We start from the raw sequence: 18708 nt of genomic DNA, 5'->3' as shown, positions 1-18708 counted from the left end.
ACTGACCCCACAGAGTGTGGTGATATTGTTATCATCTCACAGGTATACTGACCCCACAGAGTGTGGTGATATTGTTATCTCACAGGTATACTGACCCCACAGAGTGTGGTGATATTGTTATCTCACAGGTATACTGACCCCACAGAGTGTGGTGATATTGTTATCTCACAGGTATACTGACCCCACAGAGTGTGGTGATACTGCCATCATCTCACAGGTATACTGACCCCACAGAGTGTGGTGATATTGTTATCATCTCACAGGTATACTGACCCCACAGAGTGTGGTGATATTGTTATCTCACAGGTATACTGACCCCACAGAGTGTGGTGATATTGTTATCTCACAGGTATACTGACCCCACAGAGTGTGGTGATATTGTCATCATCTCACAGGTATACTGACCCCACAGAGTGCGGTGATATTGTTATCATCTCACAGGTATACTGACCCCACAGAGTGTGGTGATATTGCCATCATCTCACAGGTATACTGGCGCCCACAGAGTGTGGTGATATCGTCATCATCTCACAGGTATACTGACCCCACAGAGTGTGGTGATATTGCCATCATCTCACAGGTATACTGGCGCCCACAGAGTGTGGTGATATTGTCATCATCTCACAGGTATACTGACCCCACAGAGTGTGGTGATATTGTTATCTAACAGATATACTGACCCCACAGAGTGTGGTGATATTGTTATCTCACAGGTATACTGACCCCTTAGAGTGTGGTGATATTGTTATCTCACAGGTATACTGACCCCACAGAGTGTGGTGATATTGTCATCATCTCACAGGTATACTGACCCCACATAGTGTGGTGATATTGTCAATGTGTCACTATTGCCATAGTGTTTGGCAGGGGGGCGGGTTAATATCAAGAATAAAATGAAATACAATTATATATGAAATACGATTTAATTCTGTTCATAGACTTGCATAAACATATATATATATATGTATTTGTAGAAATATTTTTTGTTTAGCAAAGTTCAGTCGTACATATAATAAACACCTACATTCTTGCACAGTAATTCTCTCTCAGCACAGACTATATTATTAACACAATAGTATACTTTCTGATTGAGACCAATCAACAATGTTATACAAAATCAAATATATCCGATTATTAATATCTACATAATAAAACATCACAGCTGTGTACATATTGCAATTTGAGTATCCAGATATGTGTAAGATCAAGGTTGTCATGCATCACATGCACACAATCAGTAGTCGTAAAAATACAAAAGATTGGTGGCCGTGAAAGCATGCACATACGGAGGATTAGTGGTCATGAAAACATGTACACGATCATGATCACTGGCTATAAAAGCATGTACATGATCATGATCACTGGCCATGAAAGCATGTACACGATCATGATCACTGGCCATGAAAGCATGTACACGATCATGATCACTGGCCATGAAAGCATGTACACGATCATGATCAGTGGCCATGAAAGCATGTACACGATCATGATCAGTGGCCATGAAAGCATGTACACGATCATGATCACTGGCCATGAAAGCATGTACACGATCATGATCACTGGCCATGAAAGCATGTACACGATCATGATCAGTGGCCATGAAAGCATGTACACGATCATGATCAGTGGCCATGAAAGCATGTACACGATCATGATCAGTGGCCATGAAAGCATGTACACGATCATGATCAGTGGCAATGAAATATTCACACAGTACGGTGTGGAAACATGCACATGATCTATAGCCTGTAAACATACTGTACATATTTTGGCTCAGTCAAATTTTAGTTCGTAATCCATTGAAAAAATGAATGCTTATCCCAAATAACTGCTATTCCTATTTTATAACAGCCTACCAAAACTGTCAACAGCTCAATGATACTTCAGCATAATGCTTCTACAGCCAAAAATAAGATCAATGATAAAATATATATGTTGATTGTGTATGATAAATTTTGACATGAAACAGACTTTTGCTTTTTCTTACTCTATCACAAGGCACAGGAGTTTAAAATTAAACTCCAAAAAGTCATTCATTCACTTTACATATTATTGTGGTCTAATTCTGGTTTTGATGGTAAAATATCGGGATGTGACGGGTAATATTTAAACATCACATACAGCTGAAATAGATAGCTTGCCCAGATTGTTTACTGAAGGAATCATAGACACAATATATAGTTTTTTCTTTAAAATGTAGACGGATGGTTTTCTTTTATTCTACACACTAACCAACTTAATGTGAGGTACACATCAATATATTCATTGGTGTTTGCCTCAATATAAAGAACAAATTGGAGGGCTGACACCATGTCTCTGACACCGAGAAGCTTTTAACGGCACTGGAATGTCTTTACGCAGTATATGACGCTGACTGGATTATCCACAGGTCTTTGTGGAAAAGGTAATTATTGTTGAGCACAAAAGATGTATCATCACAGTTGGTAAATACCAGGTAACATTTTTCAGTAACTCATAAGCCAATCTGGTTGTAATTTCAATATTGTCTGTACAAAAATGCAGTAATGTACATGACATCTCAAATAAACCCTTTTTATACAAATATATAAATATTTTATTTACAAAATCAAGGGTTTGAATCATATGGCACTTTTTTCATTTGAGATGTTTTATTTTTCTCTGTATTTACATAATCTTCAAACTCTACAGTTAAACTCTCCGACACATGTATATCAGTAACAGCTAAATATCAGTTATATCTTAACATATGTGTAATGGCTTGTTACAACGGTATATAAGAATCTAGAACAATATAAGTTCTCTGTTACCCTAAAATCTTGGACTTTTCTCTCTGATACCCTAAAACCAGAACCATTTTTATATTCCAGACAATCCATGACATTCTAAAATGCTGAAATCTTTTTATCAGCGACAGGTGATCTATACATATTAAACATTCTTGTGACGTGGAAGTTGTGACAAGATAGCGGTGAGGTTACAAGCAGTTTAATCTGATGACGTCATGCGTAGTTACTATATTTCAATTTCGGTCCTTATCCTATCGAGATGCTGAGACGTATCACAATTAAAATTTCCTTTTTGATTAAAGCACAATATATTAAAAGCCTTTTTCTACACTAGCTTATCGGCAATATACCTTTTTATAATGAAAGATATTTCTTTTTCTCTGTCACTGCTCTCTACTCACCATTCCTAGAAAATCTCTGCATGTTATTTTCCCTGCATCAATCTCCTAATCTTCAATGACTAATCATTGAAGTGGTAAATCTGTGTAAGCTGTTTTCTCTATACCCTAACCTACCGTTACCCCTTTTGGAGGAGGAATATTTCTGTGCGATATATTTCCTGCATCGACCCCATAACCTTCCCTTACTTATTCTGGAAGTGGGATATCGTTGTACGATGCTTTCCCCATATTGGCCCCCTTACTTTCTCTTACTCACGCTGGAAGTTGGATATCTGTAAATTAAGTTTTCTATGACCCCTCCTCTCCCCTTTCCAATCCTGTGGTAGGGGTACAGTAGGTATATAGGTTTACCTTGATCCTCTACTTTCGGCCCATCTTAGTGCTGGGACAACTCTTGAAGAGTTCACCATGCAGCAATATATAAAAACAACATAAACAAAATATGAATATCATTGGATAAAAAGCACATACAGTTAAAAATGTTGTAGAAATAATGGGTAATAGAATGTCTAATGTTTGGAATTTTTTCAATTTGCAGTTATACACACATAAATATCAACGTAAAGAGACCAGATTGTAATTATATTTATGTAATTAACTGTCTAGATAAAGACATACTAAAACAAACAGTAAGGCAAACTAACTTATATAAAATCATATATTTGTACATGTTCAAGACAGCTAGAACGGGGTCAAAAAGTCACAGACTCAATAATCTTATGAAAAGAAAAAAGTTATCAAATTCACAATAATATCTGAATGTTGAAAAAAGACAATTGGATCACATGGTCATATAATCAAGCCAAAATAGGGTGGTGGAAAGTCATGTTCATATGCCAATATGAGCCGAAGAGCACAATATATGCTGTACTAGCATCACCAAAACCAGAAATAATATAGGCACAGTATCATGCATTTTTTCACCAATAATATATTCCCTGTATCAGCCGTATTAACTGGAATGACATATTCCCTGTATCAGCCGTATTAACAGGAATAATATATTCCCTGTATCAGCCGTATTAACAGGAATGATATATTCCCTGTATCAGTCGTATTAACAGGAATAATATATTCCCTGTATCAGCCGTATTAACAGGAATGATATATTCCCTGTATCAGCCGTATTAACAGGAATAATGTATGCACAGTATCAACCATATTAACAGGAATAATGTATGCACAGTATCAACCATATTAACAGGAATGATACATACACAGCACCATCTGTACTGACAGGAACTTATATATGCAGTATCACCCATACTTACAGGATCCTTTGTAAACTATTAACATACAATTTTAACTAGATGTGTGTTACAGACATGTTAGTTAAGTCAATGAGGAATAGAATCTGTAACTGTTGAAATATTCTGGTTATCTATTTATTTCAAGAAATCCTATAATATAGATAAATCATGTAGCATCCTTACATATTTTGTGCCCTGGTATTTCTTTTTCCAGTATTATCATTAATAAAACTAATATATTCCTTCAGGGAGCTTAATCGTGTTAAAAACTATTGTTTTAGCTAAATATTTACTGTACAAACTTGTACAATGTACAGAGATGCATACTGTATACACTGTGCAAAAGCATTTACTGTTCACGTTTATACTGTACAGAGGTGAATACTGCATATGTTTATACAGTACAGGGTTTTTACTGCACACATGTTTATACAGTACAGAGGTGAATACTGCACATGTTTATACAGTACAGAGGTGTTTACTGCACATGTTTATACAGTACAGAGGTGTTTACTGCACATGTTTATACAGTACAGAGGTGTTTACTGCACATGTTTATACAGTACAGAGGTGAATACTGCACACATATTGATATAGTACAGAGGTGTTTACTGCACATGTTTATACAGTACAGAGGTGAATACTGCACACATGTTTATACAGTACAGAGGTGTTTACTGCACATGTTTATATAGTACAGGGTTTTTACTGCACATGTTTATACAGTACAGGGTTTTTACTGCACATGTTTATACAGTACAGAGGTGTTTACTGCACATGTTTATACAGTACAGAGGTGTTTACTGCACAGGTTTATACAGTACAGAGGTGCATGCTGCACATATGTTCATACTGTACAGAGGTGAATACTGCACACATATTTATATAGTACAGAGGTGAATACTGCACATATGTTCATACTGTACAGAGGTGAATACTGCACACATATTTATATAGTACAGAGGTGAATACTGCACATATGTTCATACTGGACAGAGGTGCATACTGCACATATGTTTATACAGTACAGAGGTGAATACTGCACATATGTTCATACTGTACAGAGGTGCATACTGCACATATGTTTATACAGTACAGAGGTGAATACTGCACATATGTTTATACTATACAGAGGTGAATACTGCACACATATTTATATAGTACAGAGGTGAATACTGCACATATATTCATACTGTACAGAGGTGCATACTGCACATATGTTTATACAGTACAGAGGTGAATACTGCACATATGTTTATACTGTACAGAGGTGCATGCTGCACATATGTTTATACTGTACAGAGGTGAATACTGCACATATGTTCATACTGTACAGAGGTGCATACTGCACATATGTTTATACAGTACAGAGTTGCCTAGATGTTGATACTATACACATATGTTTATACTGTACAGAGTTGCCTAGACACATATGTTTACAGAATGACTGTACAGAGTTTCTGGTGGGATGAATAAGTAGAAAGAATGAAGTGAATTAAATTTTGTTAGTAACCTATTATGACACATCATCATCATTCAATAAATTCAATATTAATCACACATAGAATCTTTCATGGGTTTATAATTCAAATGAGATTGATGAAACAAAATCAGAATATCTTAACTGATCAGGCGGATGTTGAGGTAAGAACGAAACATTTGTGACAAAAATCTCACATGAAATGGAACACATGTATGATTCTGTTCATCACATAACTAAAATATCTTATCAAGAATTCATGAAAATAGCATTTATTAGATGGATATAAAACTTAAAAATGCCATATTCTTATTGAATATCAATCATTGGCGAGTTCCACAATTCTAACGATGCAATGATTTTTGGCCAATCAGAGCTCTGTTTCATATTATTTCATGTGTGATCATGTTATGATAGATTAGTTATATGATAAATCAAAATGTAAATATTGAATTTATTGCTTGTATTAAGACTACAACTGAAACACATTCCCCCATTAAAAGTGATCACATATCATGTGCTGATGTTCCTCAATTGAATCGGTGATATCCTGGCTTTTCCGGAACGTCTCCCGCATTTGAAAACTGCATTTCTTCATTTGGCTGCATAGTGCTGTATAGTGGGTTGACTGCTTCATGAGGACCTGCCCCTGCTACTGGCTGACCATCTTTAATGCTGTCATAGTGTCCTTCATTCTGTAGGTTTTGTTTGGTGGTATCATCTGACAAACTGATCTGGTCCAACTTGAGGGGATTCGTATTAGGCATTACCTCACCATTACTAGCCTGTAATGTAGGATTACTGAACCCCTGGGCTGGTGCCTCGCCTCTACTGTCGCTGGCGTTAAAGTAAACATTAGGCGAAGCACGGTAACGGCCCTGGACACCTTGCTTTTCTGTGTTGAAGATTCTCCTGGTTTTCAAAAAAGAAATGAAAACCATTAGAATGGACATTTTATCATTAGAGGGAACCTATAACGATAGATTATCTAAAAATATATGTGAGTTAAAGAATATATAGAATAAGGTACACTTACTCAGAAATATATTGTACAATAATATTTTCTGCTGAAATGAAATCCAACAATAAGGGACTAGGTAACACTCAGTTATTTCTTACCTACTGTTGTAAGTAACTAGAATGTCTCTGCATTGTCACATTTTGATTTAGATATTTGACTTTCTTTTGACGTTACTCACTATCTAAAACCATCAAATTTATAGAATATGAGGTAAGTGTGTCTCCCCATCTGGTTTTGACATTAATTTCAATCTGTTTCAATTTTCAAAAGTCACCTGGCATCTAGGTTTCAACAATTTAAGCCCTTAGCATCACTGACAACAATCAAAATCAACATAATCCAAACTCATATTCATAAACCACAGCAAAATATGAACAAAAGAAAGATTTCCATGGCAACTCCTGAAAAAGTACAAGGAGAATAAGACCAGGTGTTCTGGAAGGTAAAAGTTTTCTGCTTCACTGACAACACCTGCCATATAAATCTTGTCAATCCCAGTAAGTAATTTCACATTCCCAAACAAGAACAAGGTATACAACAATGGAACCAACAGGCAAACTAACAAGCATCAAATATGCCCAGCATAATATTTTCAATGAGATCACTAATATATGTAATATAGCACTCTGTTGATAATAAATTGCGAATATCATTTCATCATATTTCATATACAAGAATATTCAAAACAGTTAATGTACTGTACAAGTTATTCAATGTAAATGCATAGAAAATTGATAGAAAAAACTGTACCTGCGGCAGAAAAAGAAGGCGACTCCCAAAGCAATGACGATAATGAGGAGAGTGACGACGACAGCGACGGCAGCAGTAAGGCCTGCTGTATTAGCTGCAGCAGTTTGCTTCTCTGGTGTGACCACTGACACAAATATGATTAAATACGAGTATTAAAACAAAGCAATTCTTATTGAAATCATCTGAAAACAAGAAGCCTAGTGGACTTGAAGGTCATCTAAGATAAGCAATATTGAATATAAAGGTTAGAGGATAGTTATCGAGTGTCATGAAACAGAAATTGTGACACTGAATATAGTAAGCCTGTGTCAATACATGCATACAATCAAAACTGTCATCCTATACTGATAGTTCTTATAAAGTTTTTTCCAGTGGGAAATAACCAACATTATGCTCAAAATGCATTTCTTCTATGAAAATTACAGTGAAGTCTAAAAAAAAAACTTCCCTAGGAGAATTTGAGATTCATATTGGTAATTTAAGCACCTAAAGATGCTTACATTCATGCAGAGCATTTGATTCTACCATATCTGGGTCTTAAGAAGATTTTTTAAAACGTAAGTCAATTTGATCCCTTTTGGCCCCACCCATTCGCCCCTGGGAGACAGTCAGGGTCAAAATGGGCATACCATTCTCCGCTCATGTTTCTAACCATGTTTGAAATATATCCATCGAAAATGAAACAAATTATGCTCATAAATCTAGTTTTCTTATATAAACTATAGTAAAATTTTCCCTCTCCCTATAGGGAAATGCGAGACCCTGGGGCTATAAAATTCACAATTTTGGGATAGCACCTTAAGATGCTTCCATTCATGAAGAGTATTTGATTCTACCATTTCTGGGTGTAGTAAAGCAGACCCGAGACAACTGACCATTTTTGTGAACTATACAGTCCCAGCCCCTCAGGCACCTGGGGGATGGGGACTGTATAGCTCACAATGTTCATTCATTTTAGGCAAGGGGAGGTTTCAGCAAAACTTCATTTAAATCGGATCAGAGTTTTTTGAGAAGAAGTTAAATTGTTTGTGGAAGCACAACACCAAATGAAGGTGATTGCAAACATCTCAAGGTGACCTAAAAATCATGACAAGTGCGTACTGGATTTCTGAGACACACATCATGAGACATTCCTCCTTCATGATCATAGTTAGCGGTATCACTGACGGGTGCTTTCTAGCAATAGTAAAGCTTATTAGTAGTAATCATCTACTCCCATGTCATCATCATTTCCAGTAAAACATGATATCACCAGTAATGACAAGAACTACTATTTTGTAAGTACACACTAACATTAGAATTTATTTGAAGTAATTACACAATGGGTTGATAAGTAATTTTTACACTTATTATGTATAGTTTAAAGAGACATCTCTGAAATGTTTCATAAGTAATCACACGATAAGGAATTACATTAAAGTTATATATCAATAAAACCACTTTGAGTCCTTGATGGAGGAAACAGCCATTAAATTCATTATTTGCCTTTACTATATCTAATTCTAAATTTGAATACAATGATGCTAAATCTCTGGTGTGTTCTCTGCACAGTGTTTAATTTTACTTGTAATCTCATGGGTATGACTTTTTTGTGTCTAGCGTTAACAAGTAATTCATAAATTTACCATTTTTGTGTGGCTTTTTATCTGTGAACGTAAATAAGACTTAAGCATCATCCACAGACATTTTGCATAAAGATACTTACCTTTGGTCAACTGACAGATATCTTTGAGTTCTTTCTCCCAGACTCCATCCGGTAGACAGTGAATAAAATCTATAGTTGAACTATAACCAAGACTACATATGACCTTACAAGATTTGTCTGCCTGGTAATTACAGTTTTGGAATGATCCATTAGGAATAGTTTGGCCACATGTTCTTCCTGAAAATTTTAAAAACAAAGTAAGTAACAGTTTGGATCAATTTCTATATCTTTTGCATATACATTATAAGTATTAGTAGTACCTGTAAGCTCTATATGTAATGCAAAAGCTCTAAATCTAGAGAAGAATGAATTCTTCCTAAGTTATTAACCACAGCATATGAAGCAAGTAAAAAATAATTTCCGTTATTCACCGTAACCAATAAAAATATGAAAATAAAATATCTAAGCTATTTTCTACTGTGTAGAACTAATTAAATCATACTTCACTTATTTAATATGGTTAACACTGCTAATTGAAGTGTTAGTTATGTGCCAAGAAGTACATATACACAGCTAATGAAATCATATCGTAATAGTATTGAAGTTTGAATTTTATGTTCACCACAATACTGTATTAATTTTGTTTGTTGTGCTTCAACATCTTGGTAAAATCTGTGACAAATTGAGTTATTTCTTATTTATCATAATTCAATATATTGGTCTCAAGAGCTGAAATCCCCTGTGTTTTATAACAAGGGTATAGTTGCAGTTGTAGACAACACAAGGAAGGTTTTTTCTATTCTAAGGGTATTGTAATCTTTATAGATATATGGGTTAATTCCATACACGGTCCTATCTATTAAATACAATTTAAAAGTTTGAAAACATTGTTAACTCTATGGATAACTCTGGTTACAAGTTTTGATTTTGTGGCACAGTATTTTTACACAAAATGATTACACAGGTAAATACTATATACAGATAACTGACTTGACAAGAATATTACCAAGGGTACACAAAGACTGAACATTAATGTCCCAGATTCCGTCCGGAAGACAATGGATATAGTCAACACTTGAAATGTAGTTATCATTACACCCGACTTGACAAGATGCGCCCGCGTTGTATGCACAGTCTTGAAGATATCCATTTGGTATTATATTAGGGCATGTCGCCTCTGCAAACAAGGACAAGCAAGGGAATGTGGTAAATATTCCAATTAGGAAAACATGCCTGGACAATTTTAAAAAGATGACAAAAATTACAACATGCAGAATTGTCAGTGCAAATATGCGCAGTGATTTGTATCTTGGTGTACTAAAAATTCTGCAGTATTGCAGATTTATGTAATTGTTGATAATTTTGTGCAGGTAACGTCTATTCTAACTCTATAGGCGTAAAACTGACTTAAGTGTGGGTTATGTTACTGGGTATTGGTAACGTTTGTTGGTAGGTAAGGTGTAGTAAAACTGACTTATAAAACTGACTTAAGCGTGGGTTATATATATGGGTATCAGTAATGTTTGTTGGTAGGTAAGGTGTAAATGTGTTCTTAATGTATATAGATTGTTGATATCTACTTGTATATAGATTTTGTATTTCACTCACATATGTGTATTCCCAGTTCTGCTATTGAAAGATAGATATCTCTTTTCCTATTGAAATGATAACCCTCACGTTTACTTTAATTCTTAAAGCATTGCAACTCACAAAATTTACGCATCACCATTTTTATACAATGAACGAAGTCACAAATTAATGATGTCATCAATATTGACATTCCATCTGCAGATTATTACTGGGTGATGCTGGCGGTCTACACTATCAAATATTATATGGATTATATGTTAAGTGGTACATTTGTCGTTATAATTTTCACAAGCAATACAGAATTTCTGTAGATATTGGTACTATTGGTGTACAGCACTAACAAAGACACGGCAATGATTTTAACAAGCTGAACAATCGATCGAGTGTGTGGTTTACTTTACTCGAAACAGTAAATATATCAACATCACTGTAAACGAGCAGTTATAATTGACAAGATCAATTGCTGTTTGAGATTTCTGCGATTGTATTTGAGGTGATTAGACAAAGAATCATCGGTAGGATTCACATTACTACGATTATGGACAATTTTTTTCATTATACAAGTTATTGGTGGCACAAATATCACTATGGCTATGGTTGAGTGGATTTGGATGTCTGGAAGCCATCAGCAGCATACACATCAATTCAACTATGTTCAATGATTTTGGTCAGCAGCCATCAATGGCACCCACATCACTACAACTATGGTCGTGAGTTTTAGTCTTTGAGCCATCAGTGGCACCTACATCACTACAACTATGGTCGTGAGTTTTTGTCTTGGAGCCATCAGTGGCACCCTCATCACTATAACTATGGTGGTAAGTTTTAGTCTTGGAGCCATCAGTGGCACCCACGTCACTATAACTATGGTTGTGGGTTTTAGTATTGGAGCCATCAGTGGCACCCTCATCACTATAACTATGGTAGTGAGTTTTTGTCTTGGAGCCATCAGTGGCACCTACATCACTATAACTATGGTGGTGGGTTTTAGTCTTTGAGCCATCAGTGGCATCCACATCACTATAACTATGGTGGTGGGTTTTAGTCTTTGAGCCATCAGTGGCACCCTCATCACTATAACTATGGTCATGAGTTTTTGTCTTGGAGCCATCAGTGGCACCTACATCACTATAACTATGGTGGTGAGTTTTAGTCTTGGAGCCATCAGTGGCATCAACATCACTATAATTATGGTAGTGAGTTTTAGTCTTGGAGCCATCAGTGGCATCCACATCACTATAACTATGGTGGTGGGTTTTAGTCTTTGAACCATCAGTGGCACCCTCATCACTATAACTATGGTAGTGAGTTTTAGTCTTGGAGCTATCAGTGGCATCCACATCACTATAACTATGGTAGTGAGTTTTAGTCTTGGAGCCATCTGTGGCACCCACATCACTACAACTATGGTTGTGGGTTTAAGTATATGAGCTATCAGTGGCATCCACATCACTATAACTATGGTCGTGAGTTTTTGTCTTGGAGCCATCAGTGGCATCCACATCACTATAACTATGGTGGTGGGTTTTAGTCTTTGAGCCATCAGTGGCACCCTCATCACTATAATTATGGTAGTGAGTTTTAGTCTTGGAGCTATCAGTGGCATCCACATCACTATAACTATGGTGGTGGGTTTTAGTATTGGAGCCATCAGTGGCACCCTCATCACTATAACTATGGTAGTGAGTTTTAGTGTTGGAGCCATCTGTGGCACCCACATCACTACAACTATGGTTGTGGGTTTAAGTATATGAGCTATCAGTGGCATCCACATCACTATAACTATGGTCGTGAGTTTTAGTCTTGGAGCCATCAGTGGCATCCACATCACTATAACTATGGTGGTGAGTTTTTGTCTTGGAGCCATCAGTGGCATCAACATCACTATAACTATGGTAGTGAGTTTTTGTCTAGGAGCCATCAGTGGCACCCACAAGACTATAACTATGGTAGTGAGTTTTAGTCTTGGAGCCATCTGTGGCACCCACATCACTACAACTATGGTTGTGGGTTTAAGTATATGAGCTATCAGTGGCATCCACATCACTAAAACTATGGTTGTGGGTTTAAGTATATGAGCTATCAGTGGCATCCACATCACTAAAACTATGGTTGTGGGTTTAAGTATATGAGCTATCAGTGACATCCACATCACTACAACTATGGTTGTGGGTTTAAGTATATGAGCTATCAGTGGCATCCACATCACTAAAACTATGGTCGTGAGTTTTTGTCTTGGAGCCATCAGTGGCATCTACATCACTATAACTATGGTGGTGAGTTTTAGTCTTGGAGCCATCAGTGGCACCCTCATCACTATAACTTAAACATGAATTTTAGTGTTGGAGCCATCAGTGGCACCCACATCACTATAACTATGTCATGAGTTTTAGTCTTTGAACCATCAGTGGCATGCCACATCACTATAACTATGGTAGTGAGTTTTAGTCTTGGAGCCATCAGTGGCACCCACATCACCATAACTAAGGTCATGAGTTTTAGTATTGGAGCCATCAGTGGCACCCACACTACTATAACTAAGGTCATGAGTTTTAGTCTTTGAGCCATCAGTGGCATGCCACATCACTATAACTATGGTAGTGAGTTTTAGTCTTGGAGCCATCAGTGGCATGCCACATCACTATAACTATGGTAGTGAGTTTTAGTCTTGGAGCCATCAGTGGCTTCCACACCCTGGTAGTAAGTAAGTTTTACAGTTAAAAATCACTTGCCTTTTCATTTCATCAGCAAAGATTACCATAATCAAACAATTAGGGAAAGCTATGATCTTCAAAGAATGTAAATTCCAATTCCTTCTTTTACCTTCCTAACTTGATCGAAGGATTCAAAAGTTGTCAATATAGACATATTTATAATAAGGCCTAATAGCTCTCTGATAGTTATATTTCATCAGGAACTGACAGTTCATCACTTTGCAACATTCATCAGTTCAACCAATAATCAATTTGAGCAAGCAACTTCAGCAAAGCATTTCACGCATGCCCACACAGAAAGATGATAGTGCAAGTGTAGAAAACTAACATTGAATGGCAGATATATTACGATATGCAGAAGGCAAGTTAAACATTAATCACATAAACCCTGTCGCAGTAATCATTTTGAAAGTATTGTAGGCCAGATTACAACATCAAACTAGACATGGCACTTACAAAAAGATATCTTATCAGAAAATTGCGATGAAAATCTGATAATGGATTCTGACCATAGGATTATCAAATTTCAAACAAAGTGGTTTCATTAGATATGCATGAGTTTGGCGGAATCCTATTTTAAGGATTATCAAGGGTAGAATGTAGAACAGACTTCATTTCAATTAAAATATTGTAAATTCTATAACGATTGTCCAGAAACTAGAAGTGGCCTACTCAAATATTCACAATTTTTGTAAGTTATCAAAGTTCTGCCAGTTAGCTGTGTAGGAACTATGTACGGTAAGTTTAAGTAAACTATCATAACATATTAAAAAGTATTTTAATAATTCCACAGAGTACTTTATGTTTACTTCAAACAAATGGCATAGGCACTGAAATGAACCTTATTATTAGTAGGCTGGCTGGAAATATGCAAACCCTTCTTTCATCAGATCTTTAGCAGACACCTTTTAGCAAAACCTAGGACTTTGCCATCAATTTGACTGGAAATTTACAAACCCTTCTTTTATCAGATCTTTAGCAGACACCTTTTATCATTCTCTGAAAGTATATAAACACTAGGATATCTAATGAACAATCTTTTGCAGCTGTGAATGACTTATATCAAGCATTAATGTTTATCAAGTCTCTTTTTCCAGAAGCATACCTCTCTATAAAAACCAAAAATCATACCAAAAACAAGAATGACCAGGAATGATAGTACTTATATATATAAAGAGGTGACGTTATCTTCTTGTTGTTAAAGAAAAAAAAAATTAAAACTAAAACCTACAGTTAGGAAATTATTTTATCAGGAAAAAAATTATGAACTGTTTAGTCTTTATCTATAATAAGAAAATGATGATATTTGTCTTTACAGAGATCAGAACAGCTTTATAGCATGTGTTACAATGTAGTGACATAGAGGATGTGTTAGTTCCAGTAATATTATAGATAACTAACCTTCGTCATTGTTGTATAAGTAATGGGTGTGTATATCTACATGGTTGTGTTGGTGATGGGTGTGTATATCTACATGGTTGTGTTGGTGATGGGTGTGTATATCTACATGGTTGTGTTGGTGATGGGTGTGTATATCTACATAGTTGTGTTAGTGATGGGTGTGTATATCTACATGGTTGTATAAGTGATGGGTGTGTATATCTACATGGTTGTGTTAGTGATGGGTGTGTATATCTACATGGTTGTGTTGGTGATGGGTGTGTATATCTACATGGTTGTGTTGGTGATGGGTGTGTATATCTACATGGTTGTGTTGGTGATGGGTGTGTATATCTACATGGTTGTGTTGGTGATGGGTGTGTATATCTACATGGTTGTGTTGGTGATGGGTGTGTATATCTACATGGTCGTGTTGGTGATGGGTGTGTATGTCTACATGGTCGTGTTGGTGATGGGTGTGTATGTCTACATGGTTGTGTTGGTGATGGGTGTGTATATCTACATGGTTGTGTTGGTGATGGGTGTGTATATCTACATGAATGTGTTGGTGATGGGTGTGTATATCTACATGGTTGTGTTGGTGATGGGTGTGTATATCTACATGGTTGTGTTGGTGATGGGTGTGTATATCTACATGGTTGTGTTGGTGATGGGTGTGTATATCTACATGGTTGTGTTGGGTGTGTATGGGTGTGTATATCTACATGGTTGTGTTGGTGATGGGTGTGTATATCTACATGGTTGTGTTGGTGATGGGTGTGTATATCTACATGGTTGTGTTGGTGATGGGTGTGTATATCTACATGGTTGTGTTGGTGATGGGTGTGTATATCTACATGGTTGTGTTGGTGATGGGTGTGTATATCTACATGGTTGTGTTGGTGATGGGTGTGTATATCTACATTATAGTATTTGTGACGGGTGTGTATATCTACATGGTTGTGTTGGTGATGGGTGTGTATATCTACATGGTTGTGTTGGTGATGGGTGTGTATATCTACATGGTTGTGTTGGTGATGGGTGTGTATATCTACATGGTTGTGTTGGTGATGGGTGTGTATATCTACATGGTTGTGTTGGTGATGGGTGTGTATATCTACATGGTTGTGATGATGATGGGTGTGTATATCTACATGGTTGTGTTGGTGATGGGTGTGTATATCTACATGGTTGTGTTGGTGATGGGTGTGTATATCTACATGGATGTGTTGGTGATGGGTGTGTATATCTACATGGTTGTGTTGGTGATGGGTGTGTATATCTACATGGTTGTATAAGTGATGGGTGTGTATATCTACATGGTTGTGTTGGTGATGGGTGTGTATATCTACATGGTTGTGTTGGTGATGGGTGTGTATATCTACATGGTTGTGTTAGTGATGGGTGTGTATATCTACATGGTTGTGTTGGTGATGGGTGTGTAAGTAAAGATTGTTGCGTTATTAATTTGTAATATCTACATTGTTGCGTTATTATTTGGTGATATCTACATCATAGTATTTGTGACGGGTGACGATATTTAGGTGATTGTGGTTGAGGATAATTACATTGTAGTTTTGACGATTGACGATGCATTGTTGTATTGATGATTATGAATGATGGATAAAGTGTCCTGATTGACCTTCAGAAGTTTTTTGTGAGTGATGTGCACTGCATATTGTAAGCATTGAATATTAAAGACAATTCTATCAATAAGGAAATTGAATTTTTATCAAAAACAGAACAGAAAAAGTTAAAAAAAACACTATCACTGCAAACTTCGAAGTTCAAGAGGGAATGAAACAGATAATTATTGATATAGATTTCGCATTATTAAAATAGTGTATCATCAAATACTCAACCAACCGTTTCAATAGCTGTCAGAAAGATTTCATTTCAGAGTTAATCTGCTAGTAAAACCAGAAAATGTGAGGAATGTGAAAAGAATTGCCAAAGCTGAGATTCAATAACAGGAAAAGACTTACTAGGAACACAAAGTCCATCCAGGGGTGTGCTCCATTGGCCATTACTCAGACAAACCACTGCTTCGATAAGAGGCTTTTTAATGAAGTTTGTTGGGCATTGCCAAGTACATGATTCGCCCTCTTTGCCTTTGCAATCCAATAGGTTGCCATTATTCATATTGGTGTCACACACTTTCTCTGAAAAAAAAAAATTTCAAAATCAATGTTGTAATTGTACATGTCCTTAGATTGTACTATTATCAGAAAAATATTATATCTAACATTGCTCAGAACACAATATCCCTTCTTTACATATTACTATACATGTGTTATGTATTGAACTTTGGGTAAACGTTTCATATCCGATACAAAATTATTGCAAGGAATATTAAAATGTTTGCTATGGAGTGTTAGTTGACCAAAAAAATTATATTAATATTGAAAATCTTGAAGCAGATATGCATTTTAAACCTTCATATTTTTTCAAACTGAGTTTGTTTTTGAAATTGCAAAACTAAAACAAATTAATTTTAATTTGATAACAAATTTCAATTAACAAAAAAAAAAAAAGAAGTAATCAATGAAATCAAACAGAACAAAAAAAAAATAAGGATTTTCTAAAAACTTTCTAGTTAATGTAACAATGAGATATAGAGTGCAATACTACAAAATAATACGTTACGTGTTAAGATTCAATATTTTAAAACAAAATGTATACAAGGACATAGTCATCAAGATCCCTTCCCATGTGTCATTTGTAAAATGTTTACATTTTAAATGAGCAACAAGGAAAACTATGGTATTTATTGTTTAATATGTTCAGTTTAAAGTTCGGCTGAAAGTGATCAATATAATAAGAATTAAGTAGCATATTTCTGTGAATATCAAAATCAGCCTCTCAAACCTTAATCCCATCTTTTTAAGTAATGACATGTCACTTAATGTCATTGATGCTGGATCAATCAATGATTCTATTACCACCAAAGTATGACAAAAACGTGAAATGGTTTATATGTATTGATAAAAAACAATACAGCATCTAACAGTCAGATATGTAAAACTGCGAATCATAACCGGTGATAGTGCAACATCACTTCGACTTCTAAAAGCATTATGGAGATTCACTATCATGGGCTTATTAGGGCCTTCTACCAACTGGTGGAAAGACCTATTGTTATTGTTCTGTTTCTTATCATTATCATACTTAGTCTCCTTCTATGATTTTTAGGGGTCTAAATTTCCGAATAGGTAAATGATATGTTTAGTCTTTAAAAGGTCTCTTATTATTACTTCATAAGATATTCTAAACAAATCAATCAGGCATTCAGGTCACAGCTGACTCGTTACATATTTGCAGAATTGGGCAATAATCAAACTGAAGAGAGTGCTTAAGGTACTAAGTCTGCTAATGCAAGTCTCATGTAAAATTTGATCATTCCTTTGAAAGAAGTATGGAAAGCAATCCTCTAGACTGTTTCAAGAAATCAGCCAATCAGGTAAGAGCATCATAATTAAATATGCATGGAATTCATGGTTGATCAAACTTGAGCGAGGAGATTATGTTATAAGTTTACCAAGCAAGTCTCATCAAAATTCATTTGTTCCTTCAGTAAGGGTGCTGAAAGATATCAGCCAATCAGGTCACAGCAGTCTCATTAAATATGCACAGAATTCGCTGTTAATCAAACAAGGGGTTAAGGTAACAAGTGTACCAACCAAGTTTCATCAAAATCCGACTAGTCCTT

At 35.8% G+C, this 18708-nt stretch overlaps 1 protein-coding gene across 1 annotated transcript in view; it reads right to left on the bottom strand.

Moving 5' to 3' along the window:
• Window positions 1-6429: 6429 nt before the first annotated feature.
• Window positions 6430-18708, bottom strand: part of LOC132554425 (uncharacterized) — a 61397-nt gene continuing 49118 nt past the window's right edge. The window contains exons 20-26 of the mRNA XM_060218745.1: window positions 16985-17161; window positions 12354-13011; window positions 11594-12309; window positions 10306-10492; window positions 9376-9548; window positions 7671-7794; window positions 6430-6811 (exon numbers count right to left, since the gene is read on the bottom strand). Of these exons, the coding sequence (XP_060074728.1) occupies window positions 6430-6811; window positions 7671-7794; window positions 9376-9548; window positions 10306-10492; window positions 11594-12309; window positions 12354-13011; window positions 16985-17161 (2417 nt within the window). The remainder of the gene's footprint in view (window positions 6812-7670; window positions 7795-9375; window positions 9549-10305; window positions 10493-11593; window positions 12310-12353; window positions 13012-16984; window positions 17162-18708) is intronic.

The sequence above is a fragment of the Ylistrum balloti genome, unplaced genomic scaffold (genome assembly GCF_031769215.1).
Source record: "Ylistrum balloti isolate Yb309-2 unplaced genomic scaffold, AGI_CSIRO_Ybal_v1 Utg370402, whole genome shotgun sequence".
NCBI lineage: Eukaryota > Metazoa > Mollusca > Bivalvia > Pectinida > Pectinidae > Ylistrum > Ylistrum balloti.
This window is presented reverse-complemented; position numbering and strand designations above follow the sequence as displayed.